The sequence below is a fragment of the Nyctereutes procyonoides genome, unplaced genomic scaffold (genome assembly GCF_905146905.1).
Source record: "Nyctereutes procyonoides isolate TBG_1078 unplaced genomic scaffold, NYPRO_anot_genome, whole genome shotgun sequence".
NCBI classification, from domain to species: Eukaryota; Metazoa; Chordata; class Mammalia; order Carnivora; family Canidae; genus Nyctereutes; species Nyctereutes procyonoides.
In genome coordinates, this window is record NW_026575052.1 from 13,784,631 (window position 1) to 13,802,748 (window position 18,118).

General features: G+C 39.5%; 1 protein-coding gene across 5 annotated transcripts in view; it reads left to right on the plus strand.

The window, feature by feature from the left end:
• Positions 1-18,118, plus strand: part of GMEB1 (glucocorticoid modulatory element binding protein 1) — a 36,333-nt gene that overhangs the window by 13,309 nt on the left and 4,906 nt on the right. For 4 of the 5 annotated variants that reach the window (XM_055332694.1, XM_055332696.1, XM_055332695.1 and 1 more), the window contains exons 3-9: positions 1,333-1,445; positions 2,349-2,473; positions 3,458-3,561; positions 8,026-8,183; positions 10,942-11,073; positions 13,001-13,138; positions 17,189-17,311. In XM_055332694.1, coding sequence (XP_055188669.1) covers positions 1,333-1,445; positions 2,349-2,473; positions 3,458-3,561; positions 8,026-8,183; positions 10,942-11,073; positions 13,001-13,138; positions 17,189-17,311 — 893 coding nt within the window. The remainder of the gene's footprint in view (positions 1-1,332; positions 1,446-2,348; positions 2,474-3,457; positions 3,562-8,025; positions 8,184-10,941; positions 11,074-13,000; positions 13,139-17,188; positions 17,312-18,118) is intronic. The other variant, XM_055332698.1, reaches the window with a different exon arrangement.

Consider the following 18,118-nt stretch of genomic DNA (forward strand, 5'->3'; position numbering starts at 1 on the left):
GACCCTGAGCCAAAGAAAGACACTCATCCACTGAGCCACCCAGGCATCCCAAGAACTTGGTCATTTTAGACATAATGAATTCAGCAAAGTCCTTTGGGACATCCAAATGCATTTATTTATTTAGCAGTTAACTGTATCCTGGTGTGAAATTCAGAGAAGAGGTCTGTGCTAGGGATGTCACCATGGGAGTGAGTGATCACTGATACAAGAGATATTTATTCAGGCAGTGCTTTCAAATAACAAGATGCAATGGTTAATACATTAACTTTATTATAGAAATTAAACATAGGTTGTTAGTGTATTAGGTTATCTGAGCCCATTTCTTAGAAGGTAGAAATATTTATTTATTTATTTATTTATTTATTTATTTACTTACTTACTTACTTACTTATAGAGGGATAGATGGGGATGAGGAGAGGGAAAGTAAGAGAATCTTAAGCAGGCTCCATGCCCAGTGCAGAGACTGATGTGGAGCTTGATCTCACGACTCTGATATCATGACCTGAGTAACAGTCAAGAGTCTGACACTTAACCAGCTGAGCCACCCAGGCACCACAGAAGATAGAAACATTTTAGAGAGACTTTCCCTAAGTGATATTTTATTTATTTATTTATTTATTTATTTATTTATTTATTTTTAAAGATTTTATTTATTTATTCATGAGAGAGAGAGAGACTGGCAGAGACATTGGCAGAGGGAAAAGCAGGCTCCATGCAGGGAGCCCAACGTGGAACCCAATCCCGGGACTCCAGGATCAGGACCTGGGCCAAAGGCAGGCGCTAAACCACTGAGCCACCCAGGGATCTCCACTCTCTCTCTTTTCAACTAGGCTTTGCTCATGTCAATAGTTTGGTTATGATGCTTTAAAAAATACTAAAGTGCTAAAAAAGACTAAAGTGTCTAGATTCCAACAAAGGACATCAGCTTCTATGGCCAGTGGGTTCTTCCTGTCTTGAAGTATCCAACAGTATTACTTTTAAGTCTTGTTTGGTTAATTCTATAATATAACTTAATCTTATACTTGAAGCAACATTTTATGTCACAAGCATTTAAAGTTATGAAGGCAAAAGTCTGTTGTAAACAGTAACAAGTGGTGATGTAAAGACAGTAGCAAGAGGAACTTTCCTTTGAAATGAGGAAAGTTGTTGGATTCATGTCCATGGCAGTAGCTGCTAAGCAGTCCTGGGAAGTTTGGAGTTTAAATACAATGGGGACTTAGTCAAAGCACTAACATAGTTGTAAAGTATATTTATTTTATTCCTTTTGAGATAGATTATAACAAATTTCTTAACCCCATGCTGTGAATATTAATTTTTTCATGATTTATATAGTTTGTTTATCGATGGACACTTTTACAACAGGATTTATGAACCTGGGTCCGAGAACAACACGGCAGTTGTAGCAGTAGAAACTCACACAATTCACAAAATTGAGGAAGGGATTGGTAAGTCTTTTTGTTACTCCAGTGTCTTTGACTTTAGCTTTCTTACTTGAGATTTCATCCCTTTTGTGCCTTACAGTTTTTCCCCCCTACCCCATATGCCCTACTAATAATAATGCAGTCATCAATTTGACAGTAGTGCATCTAGAGACACTACTAAGATGCTAGAGCTGTCAGTTGATTGTTTAACATCAGTTTGCTAGGGTGCTGAAAAGATCTTCATCTACAAAAATTCCACAAAGAAATTGGAACCTCAAGGTTGATCCTGTCATTAGGGAAGTTGTTGATGAGAACTTAGAATGTGTTGATTGGAAAGCAGTCAGTGTAAAGAAACTGAAAAAAAAAAAAAAACTTTGAAATTAGACAAACCTGGGTTTATTTATTTATTTTTTTTAAAGATGTATTTATTCATGAGAGACACAGAGAGAGAGAGGTACAGAAGACACAGGCAGAGGGAGAAGCAGGCTTCATGTAGGGAGCCTGATGTGGGACTCCATCCCCGGTCTCCAGGATCACACCCTGGGCTGAAGGCGGCGCTAAACCGCTGAGACTCTGGGGATGCCCTATAAACCTGAGTTTAAATCCTACTTTCTGTGTGTCCTTGGGAAAGTCACTTCACCTTTCTGAGTCCCACCTATGTACGTTGAAAACAGTCATTGCCTCACAGGATTGTTGTAAGAATAAAATAAAATTAAGCATGTAAAAGTACATAGGACTGTGTCTGGCACATAGTGTGTGAGCTTGGTAAGAGAGTTGTTTTGTCAAATTTTTCCAGAAGATTCCAAAACATTCTCAGCCAATGTAAACTGTTAGCTCCTCAGAGGAACCAAGAGATAAGAGATTTTGAATTAAGCTTTTGAGGAAAAGTGTTCAATAAATAACTAAAATTTTTTTTTCTATTTTCAGATGCAAGCACTATAGAAGCAAATGAGGATATGGAAATTGCTTACCCCATAACTTGTGGGGAGAGCAAAGCCATTCTCCTCTGGAAGAAGTTTGTATGTCCAGGAATAAATGTGAAATGTGTCAAGGTAATTGTCTTTTCTCCTTATTGGGGTCTATTTGGGGGCTTCTTATTTTCAAAGAGTATAGTTTAACTGCCTCTTCTCTCTTATCTATCATATCAATGTTTTCAGTTTTGTGGCTATAATCCCATGGTGTCACAGAAAAACATAAGGACTTTGGAGTGAAATTGACCTGGGTTCAAGTCCCATGCAGAATACAGGTTTTTTGAGAGCTGAGAACTTGTTTGTCTTGCTCACTGCCATATCCCCAGCACTTAGAATGATGCTTGGCATATTTATCAATAAATGTTTGTTGAATGAATAAATGGAGTCCCATCTGTATAACTGGGTGACCTTGAACAAGATAATATTTCAGAGGCTCATGTTAAAATATGCAGTCACATACACTGTAAGGTTGCTAGCAGATGAAATGAGAGAACATATGTAAAATGCCTAATAGAAGTGTACATTATAGTAGAGTTTATTGAAAATTATTACTAATAAAAACAAATTTTCATGAGAGCACAAAGTAGAAATAATTGTTTATTCTGTCTCTGTTGGTAGCCACTGTACCATCAGTGGCATCATCCTAGAATCATTAAGAATTATAGAGTTTTGAGGCTCTGCATTGATAGTGGTGTCTATGGTACTTATTCTTTCCACCACATCTTGTCATCAGGGCTGGGTAGATTACTTCAGTTGATTTAAACAGCCTCTGCAATGTTGGACCCAAGTGCCTGATTTAGGGCATAAATGGATTCAGATGCTAATCAGTGTATTAATCTCTGATCTTCCTCCTGTCATATGTAGCTATGTACCAGGACAGGGCACTGTGCCCAGAGAAGGATCATCTTCTCTGGCACAGCAGGGCAGGAGGCTGGAAGATACAAGGCTATGACTTAAGATGTCATCTGGGTATTTTTTGTACGTAACAAGTAGAGTTACCTTTCTTTCCCTCTTGGCCTGCCTAAGTTGACCTTGGGTTAATTTGGACTTTCCCTTTTACCTTAGTTCAATGATCAGTTGATCAGTCCCAAGCATTTTGTTCATCTGGCTGGCAAGTCCACCCTAAAGGACTGGAAGAGAGCCATTCGTCTGGGTGGAATCATGCTCAGGTGAGCTTTAGTAACAAGCACTCACCAGGGTGCCTGCCTGGTTCAGTCGGAAGAGTATGCAACTCTTGATCTCAGAGCCCCACACTGAGTGTAGAGTTTGCCAAAAATAAATAAATTTAAAAAACAACAAGCACATACCTTTTCTGTTTTTTGTTTTTTTAAAGATTTACTTGTTTAGAAGGGAGAGCATGGGGTGGGGAGAGAAAAAGAATCTTTTTTTCTTTATTAAGATTTATTTGTTTATTTTATTTTATTTAAAATATTTTATATATTTATTCATGAGAGAGAGAGAGAGGCAGAGACACAGGCAGAGGGAGAAGCAGGCTCTCTGTGGGAAGCCTGATATCGGACTCAATCCCCATACCCGGGGTCACTCCCTGAGCCAAAGGCAGATGCTCAACTACTGAGCCACCAGGCATCCCTTATTTATTTATTTTAGAGAAAGAGAGCACAGGAGCAGGATGGACAGAGGGAGAAAAAAAATCTCAAGCAGACTCCATGCTGAGTGGAGCTGGTCCCAGGGCTTGATCTTATGATCAACGACCTGAGTTTAAACCAAGAGTCAGATGCTTTTGCCACCCAGGCACTCCTGGAAAGAGTCTTAAGTAGACTCTGCGGGGAGCATGGAGCCAGATGCAGGGTTCGATATCACTACCCTGAGATCTCCACCTGAGCCGAAACCAAGCTGAAACCAAGAGTCAAATGCTTAACCAACTGCACCACCCAGGTGCCCCTCAGCATATACCTTTCAACTAACTTTGGGGGATTTAATCATGGTAGAATACAAATAATTCCATATTTTTTCTTTAATTTGAAAATTTTATTGCCTCTGAAGAATTGGCTTGGCAATCTGTCTATTGACCTTCATCAACTAGTTCTTAAAATTCTTTTTTTTATTTTTTATTTTTATTTTTTAGTTCTTAAAATTCTTATTAGAAAAGGAAGATTAAATTAAATTAACTCTTCCCAGCACGTAGGGCAAATTTTTCTGATGTCAGGATGTTAGGATTCTTTCTGGGTGGAGAAGTTCAGGAATAGATGACAGTCCTACTTGAGATCACCAAGCATAGGCAGGGCTAAACCTGCTGCTGAGTAAGTGTGCCAACCATGAAGTGTGGGCTGACCGACAAGTTCTGTGATAATCTGGTAAAATAGAGAGTGCTATTGATAAGTAACTCATACTCAGTGAATGCAATCCTTGCCTTCATTGTACCACAGAAATAAACTTCAGAATGTGTAATACCCTCATCCCCATCTCTTTATGCAACAAGTTTATTGTAACTTTCCCCCCTCTGGTGAAGATTAACATTAATTAGTATTCTTTGAGCACTCACCTATTGATAGAAATTTAAAAAAAAAAAAAAAAAGAAAGAAATTTTTAAATGTGGCCAGGAATGGAAAGTTGCCCACAGAACATGTATCAACAGCCATAAGAGCATCCTACCCTTTGTCTTTAATTCTTTTTAAGGAATCTGTCCTAAGAAAAATCTGTAGTGCTTATAGAGATTCAGACATAGAGGTGTTAATTGCAGGGGTGCCTGGGTGGCCCAGTTGTTAAGCACTTGGCCTTCAACTCAGGTCATGAACCCAGGGTCCTGGGATTGGGTTCTGGGATGGAGCCCCATATTAGGCTCCCTGCTCAGCTGGTTGTCTACTTTTCCCTCTGCCCCTCACTCCGCTCCTGCTCTCTCTCTCAAATAAATAAATAAAATCTTAAAAAAAAAAAGAAAGTTCATTGCAACATTGTTGAAAATTATGGTCTGCTTTAGGGACACCTGAGTGGCTAAATCAGTTAAGCATCTGCCTTTGGCATAGGTTGTGATGCCAGGGTATCGGTAGGGAGCCTGCTTCTACCTCTCTCTCCGTCCCTCCCCCTATTTGTGCTTGATTTTTTTTCTCTCTCTCTCAAATAAATAAAATATTTTTTAAACATTTTTTTAAGATTTTATTTATTTATTCATGAGAGAGAGAGAGAGAGAGAGAGAGAGAGAGAGAGAGGCGCAGAGGGAGAAGCAGGCTCCATGCCGGGAGCCCGACGCGGGACTCAATCCTGGGACTCCAGAATTGCCAAACCGCTGAGCCACCCAGGGATCCCCCTAAATAAAATATTTTAGAAAAAGAAAAGATGGGGTGCCTGGGTGGCTCAGTCAGTTAAGTGTCTGCCTTTGGCTAAGGTCACGATCCTAAGGCCCTGGGATCAAATCCCACATCAGGCTTCCTGCTTGGTAAAATGCCCACTTCTGCCTCTCCCTCTGCTGCTCCCCCTGCTTGTGGGTGTGCGCTTTCTCTCTCTCTTACTCTCTTTGTCAAATAAAATCTTTCAAAAAAATAAATTTATGGCTTATCTAAATATATATGATGTCATTTCTAAAGAGATTTTACATGGAAAAATGCTTATGATGTAAAGAAAGAAAGAAAAAAACTATAAAATTGGGGGTACCTGGTGGCTTCGTAGAGCATGCAACTCTTAATTTGGGGTTTGTGAGTTAACCCCCCCCATGCTGGGTGTAGATCTCACTTATATAGTTCCATATATATATATATATATATATATATATATATATATATATATATATATATATAAAATCTTAAAAAAAAAAAAAAAGGGCAGCCCCGGTGACACAGCGGTTTAGCACTGCCTGCAGCCCAGGGCATGATCCTGGAGACCCTGGATCGAGTCCCACGCTGGGCTCTCTGTACGGTGCCTGCTTCTTCCTCTGCCTGTATCTCTGCTTCTCTCTCTCTCTGTCTCTATGAAGAAATAAGTAAAAAATCTTAAAAAAGGGGATCCCTGGGTGGCGCAGCGATTTGGCGCCTGCCTTTGGCCCAGGGCGCGATCCTGGAGACCCGGGATCAAATCCCACATTGGGCTCCCGGTGCATGGAGCCTGCTTCTCCCTCTGCCTATGTCTCTGCCTCTCTCTCTTTCTCTCTCTGTGACTATCATAAATAAATAAAAATTTTAAAAAAATTTTTTAAAAATCTTAATATACACACACACACACACACACACACACACACACACACACACATATGCACACACACATATCCAAAGGGGCACCTGGATGGCTCCATTGGTTAAGTGTCTGACTCCTGCTTTCAGCTTGGGTCTTGATCTCAGGGTCATGAGTTTACGTGAGTTCAAAATATATAATATTTGTATATATTATATATTACATATATACTGTATATATGTATTACAGTATAATTTTATTTTATTTTATTTTTATTATTTTTTTAATTTTTATTTATTTATTTTTATTTTTATTATTTAAAAAAATTTTTATTTATTTATTCACAAGAGACACAGAGAGAGAGAGGCAGAGACAGGCAGAGGGAGAAGCAGACTCCATGCAGGGAGCCCGACATGAAACTTGATCCCGGGACTCCAGGATCATGCCCTGGGACAAAGGCAGGCTCTAAACTGCTGAGCTACCCAGGGATCCCCTACAGTGTGATTTTAGACTGTAGACACACATGTATATACTTAAGATTTAATGGAAGAAAATACACCAAAATATTGTTATCTCTGTTGGATTTTTTTAAAGGGCAGCAGTTTTCTTTATAGTTTTCTGTATTTTTCACAGAAACCATTAATTTTTCTTCACATATTTTAATAGACACATTAAAAATTATTTTAGATGACATGTATGTAGAAATCAGTAGTTGAATAAGATTGGTAAGGAGTACTTTTAACTTTCATTGTTGTTATTCTTGGCCTGTTCTTTTTCCCAGGAAAACAAGCACATGCCAACTTTCCCCAAATGTAAGAAGGAATCAATGCCTGAAAGGTCTTTAGTGAAAGCCAAGTAACATAGCATAGAGTTTACTATAATGAAAATACCCCTTGGTTTTGCTCATGGCCTATAATAACAATGTCTTGTGAATCTAGTTATAAGGGCATTTTATAGTGGGGGTATAGTATAATCAACTTGCTATGTATTTATAGAGTTGTTTTATATTTTTTTATTTTTATTATTTTATTTTTTTTAATTAAGGAAAGGAATGTGCTCAAGTTTTATGTCTTCAGTAGCAGCAACAGATATTGCTGGTCTAGGAATACTAATACCTCAGAATCCCATCATAAAATTCTTATTCCCATGTAGCATTTCTCAGTTGTGCTGGGATATATGAATTAGTTTTTTCCCATTTTGAGTTTGGTTTCAGTGAGATTCTACAGGGACACTCAGATATTGTCAGGAGTGTGTCCCTAACTAAAGCTTGGTGATAATGGGAAATGAGAGAATACTCATTATGAACACACTAGGGAGGATAGAGGAGTACATATAAATGTGGGCAGGATCAAAATTTTATAATCCCGATTAGAATTTTTACAACCTAATGACATTAGGTTTCACTAATCTATGGAGTAGATGCAGTAACTTTGTTTTTATTTGTCCTAGAGGCCTAGTTCCATCTAGATGTAGTGCAGACTGAACGAGTACTTTTTGTCTCCTTTACACAGGAAAATGATGGACTCTGGACAGATTGACTTTTACCAACATGACAAGGTTTGCTCCAATACCTGCAGAAGCACCAAATTTGACCTTCTGATCAGCAGTGCAAGAGCTCCAGTGCCAGGACAGCAGACAAGTGTGGTGCAGACACCCACTTCGGCCGATGGTAGGGGGTAGGAAACCACCTGAAACCCGAGTGTTTTTTAGTAACACATTTCCCCTTCTCTTTTGTGTTTCTTAATTTTAATTCTCATGAGCACTGATGTCCCTGTAAGGTATGCTAATCTTGGGTGCAATTCCATACTTTAGAAACAGATCTCTTTGTTTTATCCCAGATGATTCCTATTGGTCGTACTTCCTTACTTGTTTCTTTCTAACTATGCATGATAAACATAAGAAAGATGGTTCAGAGATGCTTGGGTGGCTCAGTCAGTTAAACGTCCGACTCTTGATTTTAGCTCGGGTCATAATCTCAGCGTTGTGAGATCAACCTCCATGTCAGGCCCTGTGCTGGGTGTGGAGGCTGCTTAAGATTCTCTCTCTCTCTCTCTCTCTCTCTCTCTCTCTCTCTCTCTCTTTCTCTTTCTCCTGCCCCTTCCCTGCGTGTGTGTGTGTGTGTGTGTGTGTGTGTGTGTACACATGCATTCTCTCTGCCTCTCAAAAGAAAGAAAGATGGTTCAGTGGTTATTATGTTTATTCAGTGGTCTCATTTTGGTGCTACTTGGCATACCTTTGAAATTAGATTGTTTTGAAAATCCTTTGTTCTGGGATCCCTGGGTGGCTCAGCGGTTTAGGGCCTGCCTTTGGCCCAGGGCGTGATCCTGGACTCCCCAGGATCGAGTCCCACATCGGGCTCTCTGCATGGAGCCTGCTTTCCCTCTGTTTGTATCTCTCTCTCTCTCTCTCTCTCTCTCTCTCTGTCTCTCATAAATAAATAAATAAAATCTTAAAAAAAAAAAGAAAATCCTTTGTTCTGCTGGTGGTCAAGGCAGGAGGGTAGATTAGAATGGTGAATGGTTTTCAACTGTTGAGCTGAGATGTATCAAAGATAATGTATGGCTGGCTGGACTAGCCTCTGGAGACTGCGGTAAGGCTCAAAGAGCTCTGCTTGGAAGGGATCCATATAACCAAGTTGAGGCTTCCTCACAAATGAGGCAGGATGGGCATACGCTTAATTTCAGTATTGTTGACCTTGGGACTAAGCTCTCTGCCCTGCTCTAGGAAAGATGGAGCTACATGGGATAATTATTAAGGATTCAGTTAGTCCAGGGGCACCCAGTTGGCTCAATTGGAAGAATGTGCAACTCTTGATCTCAAGGTCATGAGTTCAAGTCCCATATTGGGTGTAGAGGTTACATAAATAAGTAAATAAACTTTAAATAAAGATTCAGGGATCCCTGGGTGGCGCAGCGGTTTGGCGCCTGCCTTTGGCCCAGGGCGCGATCCTGGAGACCCAGGATCGAATCCCACGTCGGGCTCCCGGTGCATGGAGCCTGCTTCTCTCTCTGCCTCTCTCTCTCTCTCTCTCTCTCTCTCTGTGTGTGTGTGTGTAACTATCATAAATAAATTAAAAAAAATTAAAAAAAATAAAGATTCAGTTAGTCCAGCTGAAGACTTAACACAGTTAAGATTCTTATCTCAACTACTTCCAGAAGGCTTATAACTATGCCTGATGGTCACAAGGATACTAACAGATGTAAGGGAAATAACATGTTTTAAAAATGACGTCTCAAGGTTTCTTTTGGTCAGCCCTAATATTCTATAAGTAACCACTGGGTGAGAAGAAGCCTAATCTCCTGGAACCTAAGTTCCCTTCAGGAGAGTATTAAATATCTAGCAGATTGAATTTTTGTGAGTCTTTCACTTAAAAAGTAAGAAATGCTGTGAAATTTTTTACTTCTTTTATTTGCTGAAACTCCTTTAGTTGATTATCAGTATTATTTTTTTGCTTGATTATTAATATCCTCCAGAATGTGGAGTCCACACTCATCTATATATCTATCTGGATCAGTTTGATATTTCTCGATTCTCTTTGTTTAAAATCTTAATGTATGAGGGGTGCCTGGCTGGCTCAGTCAAAAGAGCACATGACTTCTGATCTCAGGGTCATGAGTTTGAGCCTCATGTTGAGTGGAAAGATTACTTAAAAAAATTAATAAACTAAAATCTTAATACACTTTTTAAAAAAGATTTTATTTATTCATGAGAGACACAGAGAGAGGCAGAGACATAGACAGAGGGAGAAGCAGGCTCCCTGTGGGGAGCCTGATGTGGGACTTGATCTGGGGACCCCAGGATGGCACCCTGAGCCAAAGGCAGACAGACACTCAACCACTGAACTACCCAGGCATCCCAATACACAATATTAATAGGAAAAGTCCTTTTCTTCTGTGAATCTATTATTCTTGGGTCTCTTATATGATTTTTTTAGGTCTCATTTCTCTTGCTTTCTCTTACATAGCCTGATAAATAAGCTATATAGCAACTTCTGAAGTCTAGATGGTTAGTATCAAATATGCTTGTAGTAGGGCTGTTGGCTAAGCACCATACTTTTCTCTTAAATTATTTCAGGCCCTCTTCATCCTCACTAAGTCTGGGCAGATAGCCTGGCAATCATGCTCACCTTCAGTTTTTTTTTAAAAAACGCCTGCTCAGGAAGCAGATTGCTCTTTTGTGATTTTATAAGTTATCTTTCACTTTCTATTAAGAGTAAGAAGAAAGCATTTTCCTTTGAAAGAAGGTTTTCTTTAGAAAATCCGATATTCGTCCTAGCTTACCAAAGATTCTAGTTTTTACTATATGGACCTCAAGGCAAAAAGGCCAGAATGTTAAAATAATAGGGTCTCTTTAGCTGTATGAGAAAAAGGATCGCTATGACTTTTTCATGAAATTCACTGGCTTTACCTCTGATGGACTGCTTTTAGGTAGTATCACACAGATTGCCATCTCGGAAGAGAGCATGGAAGAGGCAGGGCTGGAATGGAACTCTGCTCTCACTGCTGCTGTCACCATGGCTACAGAGGAGGGTGTGAAGAAAGACTCAGAGGAAATTTCAGGTACTTTTCTATGTGGCTCAGATATCTTGCAGGGTTTTGTTACTCTTCTCACCATTATGATTAGGGACACAATAGGTCTCTTAATTACTTTTGCTGATTTTTCTCATGCATATTGATATTAATTGTAGCTACAAACATTTTATTATAATCCATACCACAACAGCCATGCACAGTCACATTTTACATAGGAAAAAATTGAGATTCGAAACGGTTCAGCAGCTTGCCTAAGACCAGTCACCCAACCAATAGTGTCAGAGCCAAATTCAGCTGTTTGACTCTGTAGTCAGTGCTTTTCATCCTGTCAAACTGCCTCCAACTTTGGAACATTTCTTAGATAAACCAAGCTGCAAGATGTTAAAAGAAAAAAATTAGGTAGCAGGTGGTGTAGAGGATGGTGATTCATGATGATTCACTTAGAGGGGACCAGGAAAGGTTTCACATTATCCTCCATTCATTAATTCACTTGAAAAATATTTATTGCTGCCTATTTTTAGTTGGCACTGTTGTCAACATAGATGAAAAGACAGCCTCTGCCCTTAGGGAGCTTATAATCCCACCTATTCAACTGTTTTACTTTATCTTGTAAGTATAAGACTAGAGAGAGTATGGTTGATCCTTGAACAATATGATGGTTTGGGGCACCAACCTCCTGTGCAGTTGAAAATCCGAGTGTGGGATGCTTGGGTGCAATTGAGCATCTGCCTTTGGCTCAGGTTGTGATCCCGTGGTCCTGGGATTGAGTCCCACAAAATCGGGTTCCCTGCATGGAGCCTGCTTCCCCCTCTGCCTATGCCTCTGTCTCTCTCTCTCTCTCTCTCTCTCTCTCTCTCTCTCTCTCTCTGTGTCTCTCATGAATAAATAAATAAAATCTTAAAAAAAAAAAAAGGAAAAAAGAAAATCCGAGTGTAACTTGACCCCCCTGCCGTCCCACAAAACTTAAGTACAAGCCTTATCGATAACATAGTCGATTAACATACTTTGTATGTTATATGTATTATATACTGTAGTCTTACAATAAAGTAAACTAGACAAAAGAAAATGTTAATAAGAAAGTCATAAGATATGGGCAGCCCAGGTGGCTCAGCGGTTTAGTGCCGCCTTCAGCCCAGGGCGTGATCCTGGAGACCTGGGATCGAGTCCCACGTCGGGTTTCCTGCATGGAGCCTGCTTCTCCCTTGCCTGTGTCTCTGGCTTCTCTCTTTGTGTTTCTCATGAATAAATAAATAAAATCTTAAAAAAAAAAAAAAAAGAAAAAAGAAAGTCATAAGATAAATTTACATCACTAGACTGTATTTATTGAAAAAAATCTATATATAAGTGGACCTTCACAGTTCACACTATGTTGTACAAGGCTTACCTGTATATCTCTAACTTAATGTATTTATTATTTAACTTTTAAGATATTAAATACTATTTAATTTTAAATTAAATTATTTAAATAAATAATACTTAGTATTTATTTAATATATTTTTTAAAGATTTTATTTATTTATTCATGAGAGACACACAGAGAGAGAGAGGCAGAGACACAGGCAGAAGGAAAAGCAGGCTCCATGCAGGGAACCCGACGTGGGACTTGATCCCAGGTCTTCAGGATCAGGCCCTGGGCCAAAGGCAGCACTAAACCGCTGAACCACACAGGCTGCCCTTATTTAATATCTTTTTTGGAGGAAGATAACCCACTCCCTGTAGCCAAAGCCATGACAAATTGAGGCAATTACCTCAAGTCCCTATGATGCTAAAGAGGCCAAATAATTGGGTACCAACTTAGAGGGGCAGCTAGTATTCCAAAAGCTTCTTCCTTTTTCCCAGAAATGGCTCAACAAGAAATCATTTCAGATTAAAATAATTTCAAGTTTAACTTGTAGAGATGTGCCTAAGTACCGTAGGCACTTATTTACCTTCTGTCTTATCTCTCTTGTGTCAGAGGACACTTTGATGTTCTGGAAAGGAATAGCTGATGTAGGGCTGATGGAAGAGGTTGTCTGCAATATACAGAAGGAAATAGAGGAGCTACTCAGGGGAGTTCAGCAGCGGCTCATTCAGGCTCCCTTCCAGGTAACAGGTAAGTGCCTTAATTCTAACAACAGTGGTCATTATTGAACACTAACAACTGTAAGCAGATCCTGTTAGCCTCATGAAAACACTGGGGTATTATTATCCCCATTTTACAGATTAGGAAACGAAGGTTCGTACAAGTTGTTTTTTTTTTTAGTGTTATGTGCTGCCGAAGCGAGCACAGGTTCGTACAAGTTAAGTTACTTGTCCAGAGCTCATAAGAAGGTTTTGAACTCAAGTCTGGTCATACTTTTTCCACAGGTAATTTTTACTTTTATAAATGGTGCCAGAAAGCAGGCTTTCTCTCTCTGTTACATATATATAGATAGAGTCTGAAAATTGGAGAAAGCTACCTGGTTTTAGACAAGTCTCATATTCTGTCAGTTTAGGGTTTCCAGAACTGTTATTTGCACTTACAGCTGTGTCTGAATACCCTTTGGGTACTTCCTGCTATGCATAATGTAAAAGGATATTCTAATCATCTGATACAAAAGGGTCATGATAATGGGGCGCCTGGTTGGCTCAGTTGGTGGAGCATGTGACTCTTAATCTTGGGGTCATGAGTTTGAGCCCCACATTGGGGGTAGAGTGTATTTAAAAAAAAGTCATAATAATATCTCATAAGCTTGTGTGTCAGTGAGTTTCTAGATTTGTTACTTGTGTCTTATTACCTCTTTATAATTCCTACATTATATAAATACACTTAAACTTTACAGTAAAGTCTTTTTTTTTTTTTTATGTGCTTGGTGGAATAAAAAAAGCAAGTAACATAGAAAGCAGGGATGACTTTCAGATAGGGTGGTCAAGGAAGGCCTCTCTAAAGGTGGCATTTGAACTGAAGAAGCTAGCCATGTGATGAACTGGGAGAAGGAACATTTCAGGGAGAAGGAACAAAGACCTTGAAGTTGCAATGGGCCTGATGGGTTCAAAGAATTAGAGAAGCATGGAGGCAGCCACAGTGGAATAGGGTATGGGAGAGTGATAGGTGACGAGGTTGAAGGGCAATAAAGAGGATATTTTAGATAAGCTTTGGTTAGAATTTTTTTTTTTAAGATTTTATTTTTATTCATGAGAGGCACACAGAGAGAGGGCAGAGATACAGGTAGAGGGAGAAGCAGGCTCCATGCAAGGAGCCCATGTGGGACTTGATCCCAAGACTCCGGGATCATGCCCTGTGCCAAAGGCAGATGCTCAATCGCTGAGCCACCCAGGTGTCCCTAAACTTTGGTTTTATTTTAAGGTGATGGTAAGCTATCATAGTGCTTTTGAGCAGGGGAGTAAAGTGATAACATTTATTTATATTTTTATATTTTTTATATAATTATATATTTTTTATATTTTTAAAAGATCACTTTGGTTGCTCTATGGAGAATATACTGTATGGGGCAAGAAATCAGTTGGGAGGGGTTCCTGGCTAGCTCAGTTGGTGGAGAGTGCAACTCTTGCTCTCAGGGTTGTTAGTTTGAGCCCGACATTAGGCCTGGAGCCTACTTAAAAAAAAGACATGAGGGCAGCCCTGGTGGCTCAGTGGTTTAGCACTGCCTTCAGCCCAGGGTGTGATCCTAGAGACCCAGGATCCAGTCCCATGTCGGGCTCCCTGCATGGAGCCAGCCTGCTTCTCCCTCTGCCTGTGTCTCTGCCTCTCTCTCTCTCTCTCTCTCTCTCTCTCTCTCTCTCTCTCTCCCCGTGTGTGTGTCTCTCATGAATAAATGAATAAAATCTTAAAAGGAAAAAAAAAAAGAAATGAGAAGAAATCAGTTAGGAGACTCTTGAAAGAATTACTCCAGACAAGAGATGATGGTGGCATGGCTTAGAGGTGATAGAGGTAAAACCTGGGAAGAAGTTATCATATTGGGGATATAACTTGAATGTGAAACTGATAAGTCCTACTGATGAATTGGTTGTAGAGTAAAAGAAAAAGACAGAAATCCAGGATAACTCCTACATTTTTGGCCTGAGCCATGAATAGTGACACCATTTCCTGAGATGAAGATCACTGGGAGAGGACATCAAAGTTAGTAGTTGGATTTTTATTTTTTTGTTTAAAATATTTTATTTATTCATAAGAGACACACAAAGAGAGGCAGAGACACAGGCAGAGGGAGAAGCAGGCTCCATGCAGGGATCCTGATACGGACTCAATCCCAGGACCAGAATCACACCCTGAGCCGAAGGCAGACACTCAACCACTGAGCCACCCAGGCATCCCAGTAGTTAGATTTTTGTTGTTTTTAAAGTAGGCTCCAGGGCAGCCCCAGTGGCACAGCAGTTTATCGCTGCCTTCAGCCCGGGGTGTGATCCTGGAGACCCGGGACTGAGTCCCACGTCAGGCTCCCTGCATGGAGCCTGCGCCTCCCTCTGCCTGTGCCTCTCTCTGTCATGAATAAATAAATAAATAAATCTTTAAAAAAAATAAAAATAAAAAAATAATAAAGTAGGCTCCATAGCCAGTATATAGGGCTTAAACTCATGACCCTGAGATCAAGAGACACACACTCTTCTGACTGAGCCCGCCAGGCACCCCTCAAAGTTAGTTTGGACTTGGGGCACCTGGCTGGCTCAGTGGGTGGAGCATGTGATTTGTGATCTCAGGGTTGTGAGTTCAAGCCCCACGTTAGGTGTAGAGCTTACTTTAAAAAAAAAAAAAAGGAAAGAAAAGAAAAAAGAAAATAATTAGTTTTGACTTGCTAAATGCTTATGTGGCTTTCAAATGGAGATGTCACTCAGCTAGATGGAAGTATGAGTCTGGCACACAGGAAAGGGTTTAGGGTTGGAGATCTGCATGTGGGAGTTCTCAGCAGGTACATGTTATTTAAAAGCATGAGACTGGGATCCCTGGGTGGCTCAGTGGTTTGGCACCTGCCTTCGGCCCAGGGCTTAATCCTGGAGTCCCACTCATTGAGTCCCACATCAGGCTCCCTGCATGGAGCCTGCTTCTCCCTCTGCCTTGTCTCTGCCTCTCTCTCTCTCTCTCTCTCTCTCTCTCTCTCTCTCTCTCTCATAATAAATAAAATCTTTAAAAAAATTGGGCAGCCCCGGTGGCACAGCGGTTTGGCACCGCCTGCAGCCCGGGGTGTGATCCTGGAGACCCGGGATCGAGTCCCATGTCAGGCTTCCTGCATGGAGCCTACTTCTCCCTCTGCCTGTGTCTCTGCCTCTCAGTCTCTCTCTGTCTCTGAATAAAATAAATAAATCTTAAAAAAAAATTAAAAATAAAAGCATGGGACTAGATGAGATGACTAGGGAAGAGAGTTATGGGTGGAGAAGTGGTCTGAGTTAAGGAAGTAATGACCACAACTACTGACAATGCTTTCAAAAAGTTTTGTATAAAGAGGAACAGAGATAATGCTATTAATAACATTGCAAACCAGTTCTCATGTCTGACACTTAAAATATGATACTTTTTAAAAAAATATTATATTTATTTATTTGAGAGAGAGAGAGAGAGAGAGAGAGAGTGAGCAGGGGGAAGAATAGAGAAAGAGGGACAAGCAGACTTTTTGCTGAGTGCAGAGCCCAATGTGGAGCTTGATCTCACAACCCTGAGAACATGACCTGAGCCAAAATCAAGGGTTTGACACTTAACCAACTGAGCCACTCAGGTGCCTCTAAAATATGTTACTTCTAATCTTCATATCTGTCTTGCCAAGTAAGTATTATTAGGCCCTTTTTTTCAGATGAGAAAACTGAGGAGTGAAATGACTTAACTAAGTTTACATAGATAGGAAACCATAAAACCGAGATTCAAACTTAGCTCTATCTGGCACAATGACCATGTTTTCTAAATCAGAAGTCAGAACTTATAACCAGATGCAATATTTTTTTATTTTTGTATTTATTTATATCGAAAGATGATAAAGTTGTAACAATTAAAAAAAAGTTATAACAATTAAATCAAAGTTAATTATACATGTGGTACATCTTTGCCAAAATTTCTAAAAATGCAATTGAATAATACTGTCATTTCTGAGTTGTTTCATATTTAATAAACAGCACAACACAGGGCTGGGGGAACACTTCTGTTTTAACTTGACAGGCATATCTTTGTTTTAAATAGACGCTGCTGTTCTCAACAATGTAGCACATACATTTGGCCTAATGGACACGGTGAAGAAGGTTTTGGACAACAGAAGGAACCAAGTAGAACAGGGAGAAGAGCAGTTTCTCTATACTCTGACAGGTGTGTATAACTTCTGTTTCTTCCTAGGTGATATTATAGTAATATCCTTGAGTCTTGCCATTTCTTTGTGGACTTGATTCTTCCCTCTCTAACTTCCTTCCTTCCTCATCATGGTCCTCCTTCTGTATCTTTTAGAAGGTTAAGATGTCTACTCAGTTGCTCCATTAATCCAGTAATATCAGTGGCAGAAGAAACAAATTGGCCCTTGTCTTTGTTACATTACATTGTTATCTTTTGATAAATTTAGCACCTTCTCCATTATTTGTGATAATCAGAAATTATGAGCAGATGAATAATTTAACTCCTTTTATCAAGTACTTAATTTGCACTGTCTCCAAACTAGGTTGTAGAAATATAATGTTGACTAAGATAGCCTCACTCTCTACATGGTCTTTAAGGAGCTCAAGAGAAAGCAGACATAGAAATAAGTGCAAAAAGTAGTCAGTTTTGTAACTGGGGCATATAGTGGGTATGGATAGTGGAAGAACAAAAGAAATTGTCACTTACATCCAAAGAGAATCAAGAAAAGGTTTTGGGTAAAGCAGGTCAAAGAAAACAACTCAGATTATCATCTTTGAATAATGTAGAATATATTATAGTTAGTCATGAAGGCAAAAGACAAGATTATTTGGTTAAGGGAAAAATAAGTTATGTTGTCTTAAACTCATTTTTATACTCAATATATATTTTATTTTTATTTTTATTTTTATTTTTATTTTTATTTTTATTTTTATTTTTATTTTTATTTTTATTTATTTATGATAGTCACACAGAGAGAGAGAGAGAGAGGCAGAGACATAGGCAGAG